Here is a 25,374-nt window from a genome sequence, read left to right as displayed (position 1 = left end):
CAGTACGTGTATGTACTGTACGTGTGTTCATTCGTACGTGTGTTTGACAAAAGACTAGCTACAGGTTCAGTCCACTTGTCTTGTACCCATTAATATCTCATTAGCAGACAGCATTTCAAAGCTACATAAATACATCATCAACAAGTTAGACATTCACAAATTGTACTCGGACCTCCCTGGACTATGAAATGCATGCACACGTACATGCATGCGCACATCCATGCACGCGCACATGCATGCATGCGCACATTCATGCATGCATGCACACACACATGTACACACCTCTTCCTGTTGCATGTACTGCACGCATCAAGCTGTCGATCCAACCTATAAGTTCTGGCACGTCTGCTGATTTCACCCCCTTTGGTTCACAGTTGCACACATATCTGTCTAGTAAGTGTACTGTACTCTACTGTACTCGTACTGTATGTGAAGCAAGGATAACAATAACACAAAGTGGTTATGACAAGTGGATTATATGGGGACTGTCTAGCAGGCATCCCAGTCCGCTCTCCACTGTACACGTTTGCAATACTCCATCAAAGCTACACTTCCCTAAGCATTCACAGAATGACTACACCTACAGTGCTCTTTTTGGGGGAGAAATGTACAGTACACAGCCATCGGAATAAAATATTGAAATCACCACAGATATCAATAACTTAGAGAGGCTATTCGTCCCAATTAATTCCAACCGGGGAGTCTCTGAAATTCAGTTTACAAGCTATAAAACATCCTCAAGTATCGATTTAACACAGGCCAGATCTTTTTGAATCATGCTTAAAGCCACAGTGCAGACTAAGCAGTGTCTACAATTGATCTATAAAATATTTACATTACAGGCTCTGTCTTTTTTGGTCATGGACTGAAGTTAACAGCACAGAAGAATAGACACATATACAGTATATTCACCAGTTTGGATAATGCACTGTCAGTACCACATTGTAGAAATTAAACAAACCTGTAAGTGCAAGGAAAAGCCTTGATATAAAATATCATATATTGATAACTCTGCTTAAATATCAGAAATACATTAAAATATTACTTTTTTTCTTTTACATACATATACCATTTACTTTTTTTCAGCATTGTTTCCCTCTATGTACACAGGCAGATACAGACCTACATGGAACAATAAGTTGGTTACATATTTGTTTGGATCTCAAAAGTGACATGGGGGATGTAGAGAGTTTTTCACGTCGTTCAGGGTTTTCAGGTCCAGAGCTTGAATTATAAGTAGTTCATTAAGAGTCTGTTCACTCCACTTTACAAAGTGGAGTGAGTGCAAGTTCTCTGACGTAGCCTTACCACATTCTGAGTATGCAGAAGATCACTAGGTCGATATTTAGCAAGATCACCTCCAGTGACGTCTATAGTTTCACAGGTGACTTGTACTATCAAACCCTGCCTCTCTTCAGTTCCCAAAAGGTGCCTGTATTCTTCTCCTCAGTCACTTAGAATCCTCTCTAGTGACAGAAACTAAAACCAACTTGGACCCCCTTTTACATTCACATCACATTGCACAGTGGTTCTCAAAGTGGAGTCCAGAGACTCTGTGGGTTCCTTTAAGGGGGTCTAAATTGACCCATACAAGTCTGTAACTCTGACAGTGTACAAATGGAACCAAATGAGCCCTGACGGGTCCATTTGGTTCCATTTGTACACTGTCAGAGTTAAGGGGAGACCTTGAAAGTTTGAGAAACACTGACATAGCTCATCATCCTCCAGTGTTCCCTCTCATTCCACTACAAATGACACGGCCCCACGTCACCGGTTCCACGCGGGTGTTTGCTGCATTCTGGGCTGGCGATGCCATGGTCCTTCACTGGATCCAGATGGTATTGTTGCGTTCTGGCCGGCGAGGGTCGGTGGCGGCGGTGCCGGGCGGCGCGGTGAGGCCGCCGAACGTGGAGAAGAACTGCTCCATCTCCTTCTGCAGCGTCTGGTTGCGCCGCTCGGCGTCGTCCTTGGCACGCTCAGCGTTGCGCAGCTTGATCTCCACCATGGTGTACTTCTTCCTCTCCTGGTCCAGCTCCTCGTGGATGTTCACCATCTCCGTCTCCAGCTCCAGGTTGCGCTGCTCCAAGCTGGGGACAATTAGAAAAGAACAGTGGTTCTCAAACTTTTTCATGTCAAGGACCAGACAATTATTTTCTCCAAAATCATCCCTCCAGTATACAGTCCGTTAAGACCACAACAACAGAACCCATTACCTCGACAGACTGTGCTTTCACTGCGCTTATCAATGTCCATGAATCTATCTGTACGCCTAAGATTCATCACCAACCATACTGTTTATTATTATTCCGCTGTCTTTTGGATAGTCTCGCATTACCACAGTGTCATATTTCAGACTAAGTTTCGAAAAGTAGCTCCCAAAGTAATTCAGTTTACTCTGTTTGTTATATTCTATTCTACCCGTACCTCTTTATCCTGGCCTCGTACTCCGTCTTCTGCTTGTGCATCTCCTGTTTGAGGCTGGAGACCAGGCTGTGCAGAGCGCTGTGACCGCTAGTCCCGTTACTGACCGGGAAGCCGTCGCTGTTATCGCTACTGCTGGTTCCTCCGCTGCTTCTCCCTCTTCCGACGCCACCTCCCTCTCCGCTGCCATTCCCTCCTCCTCCTCCTCCTCCTCCAGACTGACAGAGGTCACTGTCGTGGCCCATGGACGGTCCGTCCAGGTCCTCGTAGTGGCTGCCGTAGAAGTCCTGCTCGGGGCAGGTGGTGGTGGAGGAGCGGCAGGAGGTGGAGTTGTCCGGGAGGGAGATCTCGCAGGAGGAGGTGGACCAGGTGGCGCTGTCCACGCTCTGCTTGTCCTCGCAGCCGCCGCCGCTCAGACAGTTGGCCGTCACCTATAGGGATGGGATGACGATCGTTATCATAGTTTATCATGATAAAAAAAAACACTGAATAATCGTACCGTGGAGATGTACATTTAATCATGAAATTATCCTTCCGTGCACTGGGATCAATTCACCGTTTATTTGCTGGGCTATATCTGGTACCACTTAAACCCTCTATAATTGGTAAAACGGACCTGGAAATAACTTGATACAGTCTTTTTTTTCACTCTCTACCAACATTTGACAAAAAATAGCCAATCTACAAGCTCACAACGCGTTGTGAGCTGTAGATCTGCTATTTTTTGGCAAATGTTCCGCCCCGCCGGGATAATGGATGGTGGGGATATTTTGATTATCGCGACAATATCGTAAATCGCAACAATTTGGGTCACAATAATCTTCATATACAGTATGGTCCCATCCCTACCGTCGGCTGCTGCTGCTGCTGGAGGTTCTGCTGGTTCAGGTGGACGTTGTCGTACGTGGACAGGCGGTTCTGCTCCCCATGATGGGCACCGTCTCCCCGCGCCTTGTTGTTGTCGCGCAGCGTGACGTAGCCGTTCGGCACCCACAGCCCGCCGCCACGGCCGTTCAGCGTGCCGTTCACCACGTCCGTGCTGGAGACGCCCATGCGCACGCCGTTCCCTCCCCCGCCGCCTCCACTGGTTCCCATTTTGGTGCCCGAGCCTTTGAGGGTCCCGTTGCGGCGCCCCTGTAAGCTCGCCCCCCCTCCGGGCAGAGTCTGGCTCCTCTCCTGGTTGGGGTCCGAGGAGGGCGAGGAGGAGCTGAAGGAGCCGTTCGTGACGATCCCGCTGCCTTTGCTAAAAGCGGGGTTCTTTTTCACAGTCAGAGGGGGGCTACGCGTGAGGTCAAAGTGTCCCGCGAGGCCGCCGCCGCCGCGGGGGCTGGCGGAACGCGGCGAGGAGCCGCTGTTGTCGCCGGCGTGCTGCCGGTGCGGAGGGGACTCGGGTGCGTTCCAGACACACTGTCGGACGACCTGCGTGTTGTTGTTCTCGGCGTTCTGGTTCTGTCCCGTCGTGATGGCAGCAGAGGTGGCTGTGTTGGCCTGTCGCCGTGGCGACTCGATGTTGTTGTTGAGAAGCTCCTGCGTGGCGGCGCTGTTGTCCTCGTCTCTGGGGAACAGCGCGTCGTGGCGGCCGATGAGAACAGCCATCAGCTGCTGGACCAGAACCGTACCTGACAACACGAGTACCACACAAACATCCGCTTACACAAAGAACTGTTCATCTGGTTCACAATCACTTCTCTGTCATCCACATGTATAACAGTGGTTCTCAACCTTTTGGCAAAAAAATCTTGATGTTTCTTGGCAAAATGCTTGTTGCAAAATATAGCTTTGAAAGTAGTTAAATGATAACATAATATGCTGTAGCAAATATTATTCTCTATTTCAAACAACAGACTACAAGGTAAACACACTGACCTTCCATAATTGCAACTGGATCCTCAACCTTTGGCCTCAAGATATTTGGCCCAAATACGGTGGCCAGGTTTTGGACACTCATTTTATTCACACCGGAGTATGACTGGACTTCATCTAAAAATCTGTGAAACAGAAAAAGAAGATATTTAGAGAGACCAATGTTAAATTGCTTCTCTGGTGGCACTTTGTCAATGCTGCTCTCAGAGCAGCATTAATGATATCCATTGACCGATGGTGCTCTCAGAGCAGCATTAATGATATCCATAGACCGATGGTGCTCTCAGAGCAGCATTAATGATATCCATAGACCGATGGTGCTCTCAGAGCAGCATTAATGATATCCATTGACCGATGGTGCTCTCAGAGCAGCATTAATGATATCCATTGACCGATGGTGCTCTCAGAGCAGCATTAATGATATCCATAGACCGATGGTGCTCTCAGAGCAGCATTAATGATATCCATAGACCGATGGTGCTCTCAGAGCAGCATTAATGATATCCATAGACCGATGGTGCTCTCAGAGCAGCATTAATGATATCCATAGACCAATGTTGCTCTCAGAGCAGCATTAATGTTATGCATAGACCGATGGTGCTCTCAGAGCAGCATTAATGATATCCATAGACCGATGGTGCTCTCAGAGCAGCATTAATGATATCCATAGACCGATGGTGCTCTCAGAGCAGCATTAATGATATCCATAGACCGATGGTGCTCTCAGAGCAGCATTAATGATATCCATAGACCAATGTTGCTCTCAGAGCAGCATTAATGTTATGCATAGACCAATGTTAAATTGCAGCTTTGGGGGCATTTTGTCAATGCTGCTCTCAGAGCAGCATGAATGATATCATGCTTAGTTTTCGTAACATTTATCCTCAAGTAGAACTTTAACTTTATGTGTCTTTGGTAGCTACTGCATGCATCAAGGATCTGGAACTTACTCCCCCTACATATCAGACAGGCAACCTCGGTTGACGGCTTTAAGAGGCAGCTAAAAACCCACTTCTAAAACCTTCCCTTAACTGATCTCACTTTTAACATTTTTTTCTCTCTTTTTTAACTTATTACATTGTTAAAACCTGTGTTTTTAACCTGAATGAAAAGCATTTTGAACTGCATTTATGTCTGAAATGTTGTTATTATTATTATTATTACCTGCAGATGTACTTGAGAAGATTGTAATTTACAGGAGGTAGACCTTCCACAAGTTGTTTCAGTTCCTTTATGCCCTGGTGAAAACAGAATGTAATTTAATCAATTAACATTGTGATTTACAGCTTAAGACACACATGACATCAGAATATCTTTCAACAGGCTTTCAACGGGCAGGAGTGGCTCAGGGGTAGAGTGGCCGGTAGAGTAGGCCAGATGGGAACCACAAGGTTCCCATCCTGGGCTCCCCCTGAGTTAGTGTTGATGTGTCTTGCATCTGCCTCGGTGTATGAATGGGTGAACGTAATGCACAATCTATGTATTTGGATACAAGCGCTACATAAATGCACCATTTACTAATGTCGGTTCGCGGTTCGATTCCTGGCTCCTCCTGGGTTAGTGTCAAACAAAGTGTCCTTGAGCAAGACACTGAACCCATAACTAGTGAACAGTTTGGTATCTGCGTTTGAATGTTTGTGAATGTAATGCACATTGTAAAGCTCTATAAAAATGCACCATTTACTACAGAACCGACATTGATCATCCCCATAAACAACTTTTGGATGACCTTTATTTCTTCACCTTTAAAAAATTCTACAAAAAACTGGGCGTCAGAAAAGACAGCTTTAAACTTTCCACAGTGACAACTGATGAAGTGTTTAAAAAATTGAGCGCCCTACCTCAACACAAGGCCACTGGCCTTGATAAAATCCCAGCTAGATTTCTCAGAGATTCAGCCGCCACCATTGCTCCAATCATTACCCACATAATTAACCTTTCCATCGAACAGGGTCATGTCCCCCAGGACTTCAAACTAGCAAAAGTAACCCCCCTGCACAAAAAAGGTAGCAAACTAGACCCTGGAAACTACCGCCCCGTTTCCATTCTTAGCTCCATATCCAAAGTCATGGAGAAAATAGTCTACGAACAGATTGCAAGATATCTCGATGAGAATAATCTGATTTACGAGTTCCAATCTGGATTCAGAAAATCCCATTCCACTGACACATGCCTTCTCTATTTGACTGACCAAATCAAACGCGAAGCGGATCAGGGCAAATATAGTGGCATGGTCATGATGGACCTCCAGAAGGCATTTGACACCGTGGATCATGCTATTCTGATTGAGAAAATAAAAGCCATCGGTCTTGACAGCGCAGCAGTGAGCTGGATGCAATCTTACCTGGTGGGGAGGGAACAGGTGGTGGAGATTAACGGAACCCTGTCCCCCCCCCTCCCAGTAAGCTGTGGTGTTCCTCAAGGTAGCATACTGGGACCTCTGTTGTTCCTAATATACGTGAACGACATGGCATCTGCTTGCGACTGCAACCTGTTCCTGTTCGCGGATGACTCGGCTCTCCTAGTCTCGGGCAAGGACCACTTGCAGGTTGAAAAGACACTTAACTCTGAACTGAGTAAGATCTGCACATGGCTTAACGACAACAAATTATCAATTCACCTGGGAAAAACCGAGTCCATCCTCTTTGGATCAAATCATAACCTCAAAAAGGTAGATGACTTCACAATCAAAGTGGGTGACAAGGTCATAACACGAAAAAACGAAATCTCTTACTTAGGATGTATCCTTGAAGCTAATCTTTCCAGCGAAAAGATGACTTCAAAAGTAATAAAAAAAATCAACAGAGGATCGCCCCAATGGTCAACTTCAACACACTGAAGACCATAGCTGGTGCAATAATCCAGCCCCTCTTTGACTACGGAGTCCACGTATGGTATCGTGACGCCCCACAAGCCCTAAAAACTAAACTCCAAACAGCCCAAAATAAACTAATTAGGGTCCTGCTTAACCTTCCCTATCAGACTCACCTCACCGCTACTCACCAGTTAAGAGTGGGGTGGCTCAGAGTTAGCCTGACACTTCAGTCCGCACATCACCACCCCCTGCTGGTGGGTGGTGTGTAGTGTGGACTGAAGCTGCACATATTTTATTTTATTTCCTGCGCGCCTGAAGAGCGGGCGCTTTGAATGGGCCAATCAGGGTTGTATGCTTGGGGCACGTGGTAGGCTGCTCCGGTCCCAGCCCCCTCCAAACAGAGCTCTTGAGCTCACGTGAGACTCGCTCGTGGACTCTGATTGGTGTCCTCTGCCCACGTGAGAGTCTAGTGGACTCTGATTGGTCCGTGAAAACTGTCATGGCAGAGTCAGACTCAACTCGTATTATTTTAATAAACGATGCAATAGTGCCGTTTCATCACGTTTTAATACCATTTTTCACTAACGTAAACATGCAGACATATAATATGTTATGAGAAATAACGTATTTTTGCAATGTCACGCCACGTCGCCGTTGCGTGTGTGTGTGTGTGTGTGTGTATGTGTGTGTGTGTGTGTGTGTGACGTCAATAGGCTTCAGCCCCCCCCCCCCGCCGAAATAGAATGTCTGCCCTCAATTTCAGACTCTCTTCCTCACGTAGTGTGGTGTGAGTCGGACGCTAGCGGTCAGGCAAGCTCAGAGTAGATGACAGAGTACAGCAACTTGCAATGGGCCTGGTGTACAAGATACACTACACCACTATGATACCCAAGTACCTGTCAAAATACTTTATAAACGTTAAGGATGTCCATAATTACAACTCCAGAGGCAGTGCCACAGATCACGTTCAACCCAGAGTCAACTCAAAGAAAGGGTCGAACACGTTCTTCTGCTATACCACAAAAATGTGGAATGCCTTACAGAAGGCCATAAAGGAGTGTGGATCACTAGCATCCTTTAAAATTGCCCTGAAAAACCACTTACAGGCAGCAGCCGTTCGCAACTGGTAAAAAACCTAGCCCAACCCTACCCTCCCTGCCCCTTCCTTGTATATACTTGTATACTTGTATATTCCTTGTATATACTTACTGTTTGTTTAGATTTACTGTATATTCCTTGTATATACTTACTGTTTGTTTAGATTTACTGTTTTCTTTTCTTTTTTTTCCCCCTTTTCTTTACATATCTACTGCATAGTACTGTGTTCTATTTGTCTGTCATTCAATGTTATATGAGATACTTAAATGGTTTCCTGTTGAAATAAGCTTAGTCTTTTCATGGATCTCCTTTTAGTAGACCTTGTACCAGTGAACTGTACCGTCATGAATCTGTACATTTTCCTATGCAAACTTCTAATAAAGCCTTCAATCAATCAATCAAATTAATTAACAATGAGTCCCTATGATCATTTCACATTCATATCACACAGTCATACTCCATAACCAACATGGAGCTTTTATTCAAGACAGGCTCTCAGTCTTCATGTCTGTTGATACTAATCAATAATCCTTGTCAAGGGACCAATTGATCATGCCTCTAAGGGTGTTCATCTTGGATAACTGCCATATTTCTTCATAATAATTGCATTTACCTTAATTGCAACCTGACGGTTTTATGCAAAACATGACCCCAAAATAGGGACGTATGAAGAGAGAGACACCAGGGTGAAAGTGGTTAAAGAATCAAGCTTAGACACTTATCCAATCGGTAGCTCACATCATGATTACAAGAAATTGATCTCATTCTGTGGCAGCATGTGTTTTACATGTGCTTTCCAAACCAAGAGGAGTGTGGCAATGTCTTTGAGGTTTATAGTGAAGCGATGTGAACAAAAACAACAGAGTTTTGTTCAATTATGCTCCATCTTCGACTCAATTCCCTAAGTACAGTACAGTAGCTCTCAGAGTCCTTTGGACACTGAAGTCCCTGGAGATTTAAGAGGCAGAGCAGCTCTAAGCTGAACTCGGCTGTCGAAGGGATATTTACAGATCCTCATGGGTGCAGCTACAGTATTTCACCTCCATGAATCCAAGCAAGGCAAGCACGTGTCTAGAAGCCTTTTACTACTTTATCCCGGAATAATTAATGTAGAACTTCAGTCTACAGATGATATCATAACAATTTACAATTACAATGGAAGCATTTATCTGGTCACATGCATAAGTAGCATGCAAATGCTACTAGGGATGGGACGATGAGCCATATTATCGTTTATCATGATAAAAAACACTCACAAGAGATTTAATTTATCGTGATATCGTCCTCCGTCATGCACTGGGATACATTTTTTAGGTTTTTATATAACGCTTTTTTACTGACTAGGTGCTGGGTCTACCTATGTTATTTTTGTCTCGATTGATATTTCTATGCATTTACTGATGTTGATGTATTGATGTATTACCTTGCTAGTTGTGTTGATGTATTGTATTGAATTGTATTTGACCTTGCTTATTGTAAGTCGCTCTGGATTAAGTCAAGAGCGTCTGCTAAATGCCTAAATTGTACATTGTAATCTAGATGCACACTCACGCAAGCACACACACACACACACACACACACACACACACACACACACACACACACACACACACACACACACACACACACACACACACACACACACACACACACACACACACACACACACAAAGCACAGATGCCTCAGCCCTATGAATATATGAACACTGTTTCTGAGGGTACAGTGAAAGTGGGCAGGTTTGAAGCAGAAACCTGGTCTCCTAGCATGTCTTATGGTGTGAGCCTGTGACAGAAATCCAATTACCATGCTGCAAATACAGACTGGCACAACAAGGTCATCGTACTGGAAACAGTAGGTAGGAGGGGGCACAACTGGGCTTTGAGAGACCCGTTTTGGGATGTAGAAAGGGTTCTTTTCAGCACTGTTATTTGTCTGTTGATTTGTCTGTTGACATACTACTAAACTAAAGGTCCTTAGAAACTGTGTTATTTTGAAGCGAAAAAAAGTACATTAGTTTCAAACTGAGTAAATCCACACAGAATGCAAATATTACCCATCAACATTTTATATGTGAAATATTTGCCGGCGACTATTTCACATTTTCATATTGTTAAAGTTGTACTATGTAACTTTTTTTATAAAACAAATCTTAAAATTCTCCTAACTATTAAATCACAAAAGTTTTAGAAGATCCGCGCCGTGAATTTCAGCCTGTAAAGCCTTCTCTGTATGTAAACTGAGATCCTTGCCGTGGACCGGATCTCGCGCCAAAATTGCGTCATCACACTACCGGCCAATCACAGCGAGGGTTATACAACTGCCGGCCAATCACAGCGCATCTTGAAGTGGGGTCGCTATGGCAGCCATATTTGTTGTCGCCCGTTTGTACCATCCCTTCTCTAGGTAATTTCGCCTACCAGGCAGGGTGAAGGAGTCCGTATCTCTGGAATTACTGAACGCACAGGAACAAGGGACCCCTTAAAAGATAGATCTCAGCGAGGTGGAGGCAGACGCGGGGGTCTGAAGGTACGAAAAACGTCCGAAAGACGCGGACGCGACCGCGGTTTGCTATAGGGCTAATGACCACTAGTTGGGCATCTTACACAGTATGGCTTTAAGTGATAGTAAAACATGATAAATTAAATAAAACTAATATTACATTTGTAGAATATACCTATGAACAAGATGCAAATTCTTAAAGTTAACATGTTTGTAGGCCACGCAGTTTCTTAAATTGCACTGTGTGAACGAAGGCGAAATCTGCCCGATAACTTGATGAATTATGACTATAGCCCTTACCCGTTCAAAGATATGAGCTCCAAAATGATGTGCAGTGTGTGGGTTATGGGATGTGCACTGTGCACACAGTATATGAGGGATGGAAAGTAACTTTAACTGGTGCTTGCATGATGTAGGAGCATCAATGTAAGAAACCCGTTTCCTTTAATGGCTACAGAGATACTGTCCCCCCCCCCCCCCCCAGCCCGCCCGCCCACCCGCCTGCACACACACCCGCCCGCCTGCCTGCACACACACACACACACACACACACACACACTCCCCCCGTGTGTGTGTGTGTGTGTGTGTGGGTTTGTGTGTGATTGTGCATGGCCTGAACAACAGCGCCCCTCCCTTAACATGTGTGGTCACAAAAGGTACTGTAGGCTAAATAGATATAGATACACCATAAAAATGCAAATATACAGCATCCGATTTGCGAAAGTGACAAACGGGCTTCACAGTTATGTCAGGTGTGTTCATATGCTTATGGTGATGCGATTTCAGATCAATTGCTCCAGCCACTGATGAGAAACGCGGTTTCAGACAGACAGACACTCAGACAGACAGACATTCCGAAAATTATATGTTAGATAACCATGATGGTCAAACTGGTCTATTGAGTGTCTTACAGATGCATCGTCCGTGCTGAGGAGTTTGGTGCAGCTTAGGAACTCTTCATATTTGGAGAAGGGGATGACAGGCTCGGGCAGCTCTCTGAGATACAGCTTCAGTAAGGATGCCACCGTATGGACATCTGTGTTACTGCAGAGAGAGGAAGTCAAGGACAGCAGAGAGAGAGAGAGACAGAGAGAGAGGGAGAGAGAGAGAGGGGGGGGGGGGGGTGTTAGGAGAAATGGTAGCAAACACAACATGGAGTCACTGGAGACAAATCAACATGAAAGCTCTGGCTGTTACGTAGCTACATATCGTCACTGTCGGGCAGAAACCTTGTATCTCCAAGTTTCAAATGTGTACGTTTTTTCAGTACAAGGCTGTCACACAAAAGTAGTGAAAACAGCCGATTTGTGTGCTTGTAGATCTGCTATTTTCACTAGTTTAGTTCATTTTTAAAATGATAAATACAAAACGAACGGTCTTGGACATACAAGGTTTCCACCCGACAACAACGATACAGTATATGTTTTAAAGTCGCTGATCTACATGGCCACAACGGTCACGATGCGACTAAAGATTTCACATAGAGGTAATGACATGCCCAAAATCGGGGACGCCAGGTTGAAAAGTGATTGAGGGAGAGAGGACGAGGCGAGCGTGAATTTAGTGCCCTGGTATGAATGACAAGTGAATCCATCCTGCATGGTAAATCAGTGTGACAGCTGAGACGTGGGATTGGTGGGGGGACATGCGATGCAACTCATATGGAAGTGACACCCGCCGTCGCAGCAGATCCTGTGATCCTGGGGTTTTACTGGAAACACAGAGGAGAATGACGCAAACGTATGGCATGTTGTTGTGACCACCCCAAAACACGCCTTGTTTCGTCACCGTCGAAAAAAACATTTCTCTTTTTATTATCATTTAAAAAAAGAATATAAAGCAGTGAAAATAACCAATCTACAAGCTCACAAGTCAACACATTGTGAGCTTGTACTGTAGATCTGCTACAATCACAATATTTATCTGTGCAAACTAAATGTAATGCCTCAAGTGCTCGTCCCCAGTTCAAATATGATTATTTTAGTGGGTCCCCAGATAAAATATGATTATTTCAGAGGGTCCCCAGATAAAATATGATTATTTTAGAGGGTCCCCAGATGATTATTTTTGGGGGTCCCTGCGTGAAAATAAAAGGTTGAAGTAGGGTGTCCTTTACAAAACAACAAACAGAAGAAAATGGAAATATGGAGATGTGAGGTTTCAGACGGACTGCAATGATCTATGGGGCGTGAAGGTTGAGGGTGGGGGTTGGAACAGCGGGGGGGAGGAGGGTAAAATGGAGCAGGTTGGATGTGGCGAGTTGGGGCTCCATCATTCATGATCCTACCTGTCACTGTGACTTATGGCCGGGTGAAGGTGTCACATCGCAATACACAGCTCAGCTGTATATTAAGACAGACATCACACCACCCACTGCACTCTACGTCACGAGTGCACATAGTCAGGTCTTAAGCCCTGTTCAGACCGAAGATTTACGGTGAGACAAAACCATTTTAGGACATTGCAGAGACAAATTGGAAGCAGTCTGAATGATCCTGTTGCAGGTGGACTGATGCCGGCTGATGAGATTGTACTCGACTTGATTTATCTGTTGTTCTGTCACTCTCGCCCCTGTTACGTTAGATCCCAAATTACATCACAACGCATCTAATCTAAGCAGTGTTTAGGAAAACAGGAAAACAAGACAAAACACATTGCTATCTTATAGGGAAATAATGTCAGATGTTTCACACATGTCGTTTACATTGCATTAGTTTATCCTTAATAATAAACCATCCATATTATTTAGACACACAAGGCAAAACCAATTTCTTCTTTACAAAACACAATAATATATAATAATAATAGACTACATCAGGGGTGTCCAATGTTTTTTCAAAGGGGGGCACATTAGAAAATATTCAAGGGCAGACTATATCTCCTGATAAAATGTACTTTCAGTCAGACAGGTCACAAAGATATGCAATTTCAATACTTTATTTAACTATCATCATCAACATTTAATATCAATGGTCTTTTGTCAGGTGTGTGCTCTGAACAAAACGCAAATAACTCACCAAATGTAACCAGACGTGCAAGGTAAAACAAATACTACAAAATAGCCATTCTAAAATCCTGACAAATTATACAATAAAATATCCCTTTTTGACGGTGCTGGCGGGCTGTTTATAGTACAATTTAGGAATGAAGACGCGGGCCATGCAAAGTTTGTCATCGGGCCGCATTTGGCCCCTGGGCCGCACATTGGACAGCCCTGGGCTACATGAACACATCAATATACATTCTTAACCTTAGGGTTTTCTTGCCAATAATTGTTTATTTAGCTCAGTTCTGACAATTATGCTGTAGTATATATATTTTTTTCTGTGTAGGTCTCTCATAATGGGTCGGCTGGGTCGGGTTTTAACCACTTAAAAACCATCCATTCTTAGTAAAAAAAGCCACCTCTTCCCCTCTAGAGATTGCAGAAGCTATGCGCTTGTAGACCAGCTATTTTCAACATTTTAAAATGTTTTTTAAAATAATTATAAAAATGAATGGTTAGAGGTTTACACCCGACAACAACAATATCATAATGCTAAATATAACACAGTGCCAATTAGCACATGGATCACAGTTCACCTCCAGCTCTAACCACATAATGGTGAGAAGGCACGTTTGAAATCACTTGCAAAAGAAACAAACGTATTCAGAAACAGCTGTGAAATTCTAATAGCATACGTTAGCTGTGCCAAATGTGAGAATAATCTAGAAACATTAAATAGCCAATTAGATTCAACCTGATTATAACAGAGGGGTTTTGTAATCAAAGCCTGTATTGAATAAAAACATAGCTTTAAAAAAAATATATATGGGGAGAAATACATTCTTCCTTTGTTCCACTGTTTAGACTACCTTCATAATTCACCAGATGATGCCTGTTACCATGAAGATACTGTACCTAAAGTACCTAATACATCCAGTACTGTCCAGGTAAACTGTCACCCCAGATTGAATTCTTAACCCCTTGAAACCCAGCATCTCTATTCTGGGGGGGGAGGTCTTAGCCAAAACGCATTGTGAGCTTGTAGATCAGCTATTTTTGGTGAATATAATGATGTAGATGGGGGGAGGAAGCGGTCCATGTACAGAGACAACTCAGGCAGCCTGATGTACTGTAGGTACAGTATGGCTCCTCCATACCTCCAAAACCTGATCAACCCCTACAACCCCACTCAGTTCACTCAGATCAGCCAACACAGGGATGCTGAAAAACTCCAGGACAAAAATCCACTCGTCCTAGACAATTTGCCCTCCTAGCCCCAAACAGTGGAATAAACTCCCTGTCGCACTTAGAACAACAGACTCACTCCCTAGCTTCTGCCGTGGACTGAAGACTCACATCTTCAGACTCCACCTAAACCCATAGCACTACTGTAACACTCCCCTTCCCTCGATGACCACACATGAAGCTGGATAGCATTTTTAGGTTTTAGAAGGTTTTTTTTACTGATTAGGTACGTGGTCTACCTATGTTATTATTATTTTTTTTTCTAGTTTGATATTCCTATGCATTTGTTGTATTGTTGTCTCCACCAGCCGAAGGCTGAGGGAGAGTATGTTTTCCCCTCCGTCCGTCCGTCCGTGCGTCCGTCCGTGCGTCCGTCCGTCCGTTTGTCCGTTACCAGCTAATCTCCGGCGCCGTTGGCCCGGTCGCTGCCAAACTGTGCACACACACTCCCTCGACACCAATTCAGAACCTCTGCCCCAAATATTTCACATGGGCCTGTTCTAGCGCCACCAGGAGGCCGACTTTTGCAAAACTAACTTTTGCCAGTACTCCTACAGATTTTGTCCAAAAATCACGTAAATCAGTAGACAGTATCTCTACAGTCATGTGATCGACATGGATGTGTCAGATTTTCCATATTCCATCCTGATTGGCTAAAACTGGCTTTCAAAGTTTGCAGGATTGGTCAGTTTTGAATAAAATGCCTGAAATCCTGAACGCAGTGTGCGATTTTGGTGAAATTGTGCATGCACATTCCCAATAGGCAGAGGAATATATGCCACTTAAGAAAAATCAAATCAGCCTCATGGTGGCGCTATAACAGGCCGATTCATGTTTTCACCTATAACTCCACCGATTAGTGTCAAACTTTGTATGCGCACTCCTTAGAGGCCAAGGTAAAACCTTTTCCCTGCATTTTTTACATCAGCCTTTTATAGCGCCATCAGGAGGCCGACTTATGTAAAACACATTACATGCCTGACCTGGTGGAGACCTGTGCTCGGAAGAGCACTGCTTCTAGTTGTTGATGTACTGACATATTATCTTGCTTATTATATGAATGTATTACCTGCTTATTGTAAGTCGCTTTGGATTAAAAGCGTCTGCTAAATGCCTAAACTGTAGGACCAGTTTACTTAAGGGTTCAAGTGACATGTCCTGCTGTGCAAATAACATATAGAGCCCTGATAATTAACAGTATCTGTATGGAATTAGAGGGTTAACAGGTTAAAGCTGTGGGATATGGTTTGGTTTAGAGGTGGGGTTGTATTACACTATGTAATGTCAACTCCTCTAGGGTCTCCTATCTTATGAGCTTCAGTGCAATCAATTTCCAAAAGCAGGCCGTTTCAAATTGCTTTTTTTCTTCTTCTTTTTTTGGTGTATTCGTCATCTACAGTAATGTTCCATAGGATATGGCCTATGATGAACTTTAACAATAATTGCAATGCAGGTAACCTAGGAATTGTGGCTGTTGAAAGACATACAGTGTGATAGAATTTCCTTTACGCCACACTGTAGTATTTATTATAGTGTTGCTTGCGGACAGGAACCTTGTATATCCATGTGATGTTTCAACGTTTAATGTTTTTCTTAAATCAATGCCCTACTTTGTCTATACAAGACTGTTGCGCAAAAGTAGCTTAAACTGCTGTTCCTTTTTACATTTACTGAAAAAGTCACAGTTTGGACATAGGAGGTTTCCACACGACGATGGTTGCATATTTTGTCTGACCATTATATCTAGGCCTAAACGTGACAATAAATTAAGAACCTGAACGAGGCCAAGCTGTCTTGTGTGTTTACCACAGTGGTTCTCAAAAGTGGTTCTCAAACCTTTTCATGACAAGAACCCCCACAATGAAGCATAGTGTTAGTTTATGTAGGACACGTGAGTCTCAGCTGTAATCATCCTTTCCTACTCCTCATTCACAGATCTACTAATCATTACATCACTCTGTCTAATCCAATTATATATACAAGCTAACAGCTAACTGCTAACAAGCTAAATGCGAGCTTGTAGATCTGCTATTTTTGAAGATTTTTTTTTTAAAAGATTTGTGCACATTTTTGAATATATATTCTTTTAAAGCAAACATTTACAACTAAAATCTTTCTTTCTCAGGGTTCCTGGAACAAAATGTTTTGAGATGGGGGTGTGCAGTCAAATATGTACAATTCTAAGGGTCCTTGACATTAAACACTTTGAGCACCATAGATAAAGAAACAGTTTTCAGAAAACCATTAGCATTTGGAATACTTCTTTTAGGTAATGTTCAGGTCTTGATGGGTTTCACCGCTGCTTGTTTTCTTACCAGTCAAAGGAGGGTTTCTCCCCACAGTCGAAGGCGTCCTGCAGGTCCTTCACCAGGTTGGCCTGTCCTGGCAGCCTGAACAGACCCTCCTCCTCCAGCCCCCACTGGCGGATGAAGTCCACACACTGCTCCACCAGCATGGGAGCCAGCTTGTTCCCAAAGCGACGCTCGTAGCGAACGGTTTCCTCCAACTTCTGGCCAAAGATACCTGAGACACACACAACACACAAATGTAAAATCATTAATTTCATTTCTGGATGATCAATAAATGGTCAATTATAATTACTAATACAGTGTTTCTCAAACTTTTTAGTTTAATTTTGAGGATGCTGTTTACTCTGAGGCCCTTGCACCCATAAGGGTCCATTTGGTTCCATTTGTACACTCTCAGAATTACAGACCTGTATGGATACATTTTGGAACCGGGCTGCATTGTGTCATCCGCGTAGAAATCCATGGTGTACACCGCATCTCCAGTAGCTAAAGCTATAGGCTTGGTACAGGATATCCCGGGTCCGAGTGCAGGGTTGCACAGCAAAAATAGCTGATCTACTAGATCACAAAGCGTCACAGCACGACACGTTGTGAGCTTGAAGATCAGCTATTTTCGCTATTTTGGGCAAAAGTGCCCTTTTAGGAAATTTCAGCCCCTGCCGCTCAAACATCCTCTGCGCGTCCCTGCTACCCAGGATTCAAAAAGGTAACACTTGCTTAAGCAAGGGACAATACTACTACAGAATATTGTGCTTTGAGCTTCAAGCATTACCACTTATCAACCAGTAGGTGTCCTACACGAACACAGGATCTACATTTCTCAGTTGAAGATTGTACTTTAACAGTTGTGTTAGTTATGATGTATGCCTCTGTATGTATAACATATACCATACAGATTGGTTAACATCTTCTATTAGATAAAAGATTGCAGAATGTAGCTTTAACATCTTTTTGGTGACTGGGTCAACCAATCAGTGAGCTCAACACATCACAGGGGAGCTCAGCTTAGAACGATAATCTCTAATTTTCAGATATAAAAGGAAAAACACCAGCTTCAAGACCATTGAACCCCAATCCAATGTTTATCCCTAAATAATAAAAAGAAAAAAGAAAAAGAAAAAAGAAATCTGCATATTTCAAAGAATTCAAAAGGCTTTGGTGTGCTTGCGTACAGCTTTCAGTACATGAAAGGCTTGCTGGGAAATCTTTGAAAGTGATTGGCTTGATACCAAGGAGGATTTCTGTATTGTTTCTGTCCTGACCTGTGCCAGTCGGTCCCATCAAGAAAATAACTAAATCGTTGCTGTGGTTTTTATTTGTAAATGAATGCCCTCCTTCGTCATACAAGTGTGTGGCACACAACGACACAAGTAGGAAAAATAGCAGATCTACAAGCTCTCAAAGTCTTAATTTCACCATTTTACTTCTTTTATAATCTTTTTGGACAAACAAGGTTTTATTTCCACCTGACAACGAAATGTAGGCTACACCCTCAATCACCACAGTAGGCTAACACAGTAAAATCCTCAGTGTTCATAATTATATAAACATTTAACTCTGGAGAGGGCACAGCGCGTAACCAAAATGGACCCTTTTTTACGGGTCCATTTGGGTTACATGTGTACACTCCACAGTGTTCATGGAACGCTGGGGATCTTGACTGTGAATGATTAAATCCATGACTTCCCGCTGGGCTCCTCGTGACTTTTGTCTGCGTCGGTCAGTCAGTCAGTCAGTCAGTCAGTCAGTCAGTCAGTCAGTCGTGGCAGAAGCAGGCTAATTCCCGTCTGTAGTGCAGGGCTCTCATGTGGATTTGCAGGGGGTCTCAGGTGGGATGGTTGGTGTACCAGAAGGGGATTATAGTCCTCCTGACAGATCTGAAAGCACATTCTTTTCCGGGCTCACATATGCACACACGTGTGCACACGCACGTGCACACACACAAATACACACGTCACACACATGCGCGTGTGATAGGTACCAGTCCCTCTATGCTTCTGAACTGTTTGGAAAAAAATGCATCCTGTAAACTAAATAATAATAAATAATAAATAAAATGTATGAAAAACTACTTCTGGAAGTCGTCCCAGTGCGGTAGCAACAACAACACCAAGCTGAGTCTGTACCAGAGCTGTGTGTCCCCTCCCCTCCGTCCACCCTGCTATACGCGTGAGAACGTTGGAGAACATCTACGGAACATGACTTCCACAAACTGTCAACCTTCCACACCAAAATAATTGACTGTCAGTTTAACCACTGCATCGCGATGCGTTGTCAGCTTGTAGATCTGCTATTTCTAAAATATCTGGAAAAAGTACACATTCATTTGGAGCGGTTCTTGACATGAAAATGTTTGAGAACCACTGGTTTAAACAACATAATAGACACACACACACACACACACACACACACACACACACACACACACACACACACACACACACACACACACACACACACACACACACACACACACACACACACACACACACACACACACACACACACACACACACACACTCTCATGTGCCATATAGTACGTTATGTTTAATTAAAAAGGGGGGGGGATATACTGGTATTTTGGTAGATACCGTACTGTACTGAGAAATGTAATAACGTTGCATTCCTTTTAAAATCAAAGTGTTGCATTTGTATTCAAACAGAGACAAACAACAGAGCACCGTCACGCAGCAAACGTTTACATTTTGAATGATGCAAGTAGTTTATGTGCACTTGTATAAATTATAATCAGAAGATACTGTAGTAATGTGCTGAACTCACCCCTCTTAACGTTTATACAACTTTGAATTTTCCGGTAGAAGCGTCTATTAATAAAACTCTGATAAGACAGAATACTTTTTAAGTCTCTGTATTCCAACATGTTTTAGTTTTTAGTTCAAAGTCGTCTGACAGTTGGGGCATGAGTCAAATAAACTGCAGATGCATCAGCTTAAAAGCATGATCAGATCATCTTCTGTTTCCACAAAAGAAAAGAAAAAACTAAAGAAAAAAGCAGGGTCTTTCTTGAGATGTTTACTTTCCTCTTGGTCCATCAAATCCAACTATTTGTCAAGGTTTTAGTGTCCCTTCTTGTGCCCACCTTCCATACGGTGAATACATGTTCACAGACGTATCCAAAGAACCCAAGGAGAACTGAACGATGAGAAAGAGACGTGTAACAAAAAACTAAAAAGGTAAAAAAAGAAAAGGAACAACGAAAACAGGTCAACTCTCTAGACGTCCTAATCATGAGTCTAGGAATGTCTCAGGTCACATGTAGCATTGCATGTGTGCACTTGCCAGAAATGTGTGTGTGTGTGTGTGTGTGTGTGTGTGTGTGTGTGTGTGTGTGTGTGTGTGTGTGTGTGTGTGTGTGTGCGTGCGTGCGTGCGTGCGTGCGTGCGTGCGTGCGTGCGTGCGTGCGTGTGTGTGTGTAAATGTTCCAAGTGCACAAAAGGCATGCTACTTGTAACCCAGTGTGAATGACCTAGTTCCATTTAGCTGTGACTTTGATATCTGATGTGAAAGTGACAGTTATTCACCACCAGCAATTAACACACTCCTAAGTTCAGTGGCGCAAGAGCACACGTACGCACGCACACGCTGTATAAGGAGTTACAGTGCAATCTGTCTACACCTCCTGTCCTGAGACTCACATACTGGCTAGCGGCTACATGCACAACATTTGTCAAAGTCCAGAATTCACCTTGGATCAGTTCAAGATTCAACTCGGGATGAAATAATAACAACATTGGTTCCAATGAGTGCCGGCCGCACTGCAAGCTTGTAGATCTGCTATTTTCTTTTTTATCTTGAACATTAGTGCTAGTCTTTGAATATTTTTTACCCAATTCTATATAGGTCTTCTAAATCCTTTTCAAAAATGCATGTTTCTATGTCAGTGGTTCTCAAACTCTTTCATGTCAAGGACCCATAGAATTATATGTGTTTGGCCACCGATCCCCGTCTCAAAATATTATGTATCAGGGATACCCAGAAGTAAGTATTTGAGTTACAAATGTTCACTTTAAAAAAGATTTATTCAAAGATTTGCACAGATTTTCATGATTTTTCAAAAATAGCAGCAAGCTCGCAACTGTGAGCTTGTATATCTGCTATTTTTCAATAGATAAAGCATAACATTATTCCACGTCTAAATGGGTTAATTCGTTTTTATTATTGTAGTCATTATTCAGTCCCAAGCTCTTGTTAATACTTTTCATTAGTTAAATACTTATAAAACCTGCCGACACACTTTCAAGCTGGTGTCCCTGGTGTTTTGAGCATGTCATTATGAGCAGAAATGTATAATCACATCTGGAAGCTACGCTGTCACTGCCAACCTCCGCTGTTGGCAAGGTGAGGGTGCAGAGAACCACATGTCTCCGCTGATACACATGGAGACACCAGCTGCTTCTTTTCACCTGATATTGAGGAGTTTCACCAGGAAACGGTCACACATGCGGAGGTTCACACTATCTATCCAGATCCCCTCCCCACTGATCAAACACCCCAACCAACCAGTAGGAGTCACTATAGTGCAGTGACAAGGACACAGTTCTAGAGCAGTGGTTCTCAACCTGTGGGTCAATTTTGGGTGGGTCCCCAGATGATTGGCTTAAGTGCAACATTGCTTTCTCACTCAACAGTAAACAAACCAACATAATGTTGACAATTTAAGGATTTTCTAATGAAAAATTACCTCTGAAATGACCAAAAAAATCAACATTGGACAAATTGACAAATATTAGAGACAGAAATTGTGAAAATAGACGATCTTTTATGCTCACAACGCCTCTGTGAGCAAGTAGATCTGCTATTTTCACAATAGAACCGTGTTATACAAAATGTAATGCCTCAACTCTTAGTGCTCGTCAGGGTGGGGGGGGGGACCCCCAGTTAAAATATGATTATCATCATGGCCTGAAATGGTTGAGAACCACAGTTTTAGAGCACCTGGCCAAGGCGGAGGCACCGCTGCCAGCTGTGAACCCAGGCCTCCACGGTTCGACAGACACACAACCGCATAACACACTCTCCTAGCGTCGTCACACGTCACAATGTGGAAGTCTCGCTAGAAGATGTCTTAAGGCTACTGTAATAGGTGAGTCAGCAACTTACCAGTGAAATAGATGTTCTAATGTCCAACAACCAAATTAAATTATGTTTGGTATACGCTCTTTATACTGTATCACTAACCACTTAAACCCTATAGGCTACTTCATTGACTGGGGTCCCCCACAGGTCTATACTTGGTCACCTCCTTTTTCCCCCCTCTACTTCTAATCTCTTCAACATAAATCACACTCAGCGTGAAGTGAGCGGTGCCTTTATGAGTCAATTTCATTAAGTGTCGCGCAAAGCTTGGCTAATGAGCCCTGTGTGGTGACAGACATCCATGCATACAGACAAAGCAAGACATCAGAGCGGTTAGCGCCACACAGAAATAGCTGGTCTAAAAAGCTTGTAGATCGTTGAAAGTTTGCCTATTTCTGCCGAATATCCACCTATTACAACATTGCGCAGAATAGGGACACTGGGGTTAAAATGGGTCACGACAACAGAATAACATAACGTTGTTGTCAGGTGAAAAACTTGTATGTCCAAAACCGTTTTATATTTATCATTTTAAAAATGATTTAAACTAGTGAAAATAGCCGATCTACAAGCACACAACGCCTCGCTGTGCGAGGAGTTGTGTGCTTGTAGATCTGCTATTTCCACTAGTTTCGTGTGAGCTCACTTTTGGATGATGAAGTAGGGCTGTAATTTACCAAAAAACATACACATTTGAAACTTGGAGATACAAGGTTTCTGCCTGACAGTGACAATAAACTTTGTAGAATGCAACCCGTTTAGAGCAAGAGACTTTCCCACATTAGAGATTACCATCAGCAGCATCTCCAAGGATCCAAATGGAGAGACCACAGCTGCACATTTCTCTGGGGGGCTCTTTTAGGATCTTCCCGTGTCCGAGTGTTGGTCCAAGCAGGTCAACGTTAACTCAGAATTAAGGCGAGTGTTCAGCAACAGATCATGGCAGCAGAATGACAAGAGGCTTCCAGCTCTGATGCTGTTTAGCTTGTGTCACCACCAACCAAAGGGATGGAGACACTGGAGATAAATCTCACCTTGCGGGCTAGCCAATAGGCTCTTAGTTTGAATCTGCTGCTACTGCAGTATGTCAAAGGGAAGGGCCGGAATATGAGGCTCTATGTATGCGTATGTGTCCGTGTCCATGTGTCCGTGTGTGTGTGTGTGAGCACGGCTGCGAGCATGCGTGCGTATGTGTGTGCATGTGCGAGAATGTGTATGTGCATGTGTGTACTTGTGGATGTGCGTGCGTGTGTGTGTGTGTGTGTGTGTGTGTGTGTGTGTGTGTGTGTGTGTGTGTGTGTGTGTGTGTGTGTGTGTGTGTGTGTGTGTGTGTGTGTGTGTGTGTGTGTGTGTGTGTGTGTGTGTGTGTGTGCGCGCGCCACAGGGAGATCACCAAACCCACTCCGGCATGGAGCCACATCTCTCCGGTGCTATCTTTGACAAATGACTCGTCCTTTTGAAGAGCAGTCAACTGCGATGGACATCAAAACTCTCTGCACTGCAAACAAAGAGGCCAGCTCAGCTTCATGCATTCACAGCGGCCACAGTCCTGCCCCGTCAGCTCACACAGCCTGGACATGTGCCCTGGTTCATGCACCACACAGGCCAGTGTCAGCCCACTGCAGTCGATAGCATGAGCCCAGCGACACCCACGCTCATCACAACATCAATGCCACACGAGACATAAACAAGACAGGGTGTCTGATAACAGCGTGGCTTTCGGCTAGACCTGTCACAATGATTACATCATCGTCTAATCGCAATTATTTGACATAATCGCAATTATTTTACATAATCGCAATGATTTTGTCATAATCGTTTCCATGTTGAAAGATATTTCAAACATTTTTCAAAAATAGTGGAAATAGCAGATCTACAAGAGCTCACAACGTGTCGCATCGTGTTGTGAGCCCGGACATTTGTGGGCGTTTTGTGTCAAGATGTAGGCCAGATGATGTAGGCCACGCTTCGTTTCCCGGACAAAGCCAGATGTAGGATCCAAATGGACCTGAAAGGGTCCATTTGGTTACATGTGTGGACTCTCAGAGTTAAACCATGTAACTCTGAGAGTCCACACAATGTAACAAAATCGACCTGGATTAAGGGTCCATTTGGTTACATTGTGTGCACTCTCCGAGTTAAATAAACACTGAGAATTCTAAGGTGTCTGTTAGTGTACTGACCTCCACCAAAGGGTGCCCATATGACCCTGCGAATGGTCTTCACCCAATCCTCCATGTCATTCTGGGTGCTGGCCATAAGTAGGTAGGTCTCATGGTTGGCTGTCATTCGCTCTCTGTCGGCCCCTATTGAAACATGTCAAAGAAAGATACAGCAGTAAAATACACTGTACAGTAGCGTTTCAGTCTTCTTTTGGGGCAATCGAGAATGGTCATACTCCTACAGTTGATTGGAAAGATTAAAGAGGCATTGAAGTAGAAGTCTTGCTTATTAAAAAAAAAAAACAAGACTTAATACTACTTCTACTTCAACGCTGAGGTAGCCTACGATATCTTCCACACCAGGTAATAAGTTGTGTATGACCAACTCATACACAGTTACACACACACACACACACACACACACACACACACACACACACACACACACACACACACACACACACACACACACACACACACACACACACACACACACACACACACACACACACACACACACACACACACACACACACACACAGGCGCAGTGGTGAGTGGTTAATACAAAACAAAGTGACAATTCATTCTCTCAAATGATTCACTGACAAAACATGTTGTCATAGTTGGGCAGAAACCTCTTATCTCCCAAGTTTCAAATCAATACAAGCAAGGTAATATATCATTACATCAACATCAATACATCAAATGCATAGAAATATCAATCTAGGAAAAGAAAAAAAGTGTTTTCATAAAGTAAAGCCCTGCTTCATCACACAAGACTGTCGCACAAAACAAGTGAAAATAGCAGATCCACAAGCACATAACTAGTTGAAATCGTTTCTTTTTTTTTATGATAAATACAAAACGAACGGTTATGG

At 43.5% G+C, this 25,374-nt stretch overlaps 1 protein-coding gene across 1 annotated transcript; it reads right to left on the bottom strand.

The window, feature by feature from the left end:
- Positions 1–1,751: 1,751 nt before the first annotated feature.
- Positions 1,752–24,640, bottom strand: LOC308300047 (rho GTPase-activating protein 24-like). The gene is made up of 8 exons (XM_080743812.1): positions 24,518–24,640; positions 17,244–17,451; positions 11,609–11,741; positions 5,449–5,522; positions 4,288–4,409; positions 3,271–4,040; positions 2,425–2,852; positions 1,752–2,087 (listed from the first exon to the last, which is right to left on the bottom strand). The coding sequence occupies exons 1-8, from the start codon at positions 24,621–24,623 to the stop codon at positions 1,823–1,825; spliced, it is 2,106 nt and encodes a 701-aa protein (XP_080599938.1). The 5' UTR covers positions 24,624–24,640; the 3' UTR covers positions 1,752–1,822.
- Between the last annotated feature and the right edge of the window lie 734 nt (positions 24,641–25,374).

The sequence above is a fragment of the Nannobrachium achirus genome, assembly GCF_963921795.1.
Source record: "Nannobrachium achirus genome assembly, chromosome: 15".
Taxonomy (NCBI): domain Eukaryota; kingdom Metazoa; phylum Chordata; class Actinopteri; order Myctophiformes; family Myctophidae; genus Nannobrachium; species Nannobrachium achirus.
This window is presented reverse-complemented; position numbering and strand designations above follow the sequence as displayed.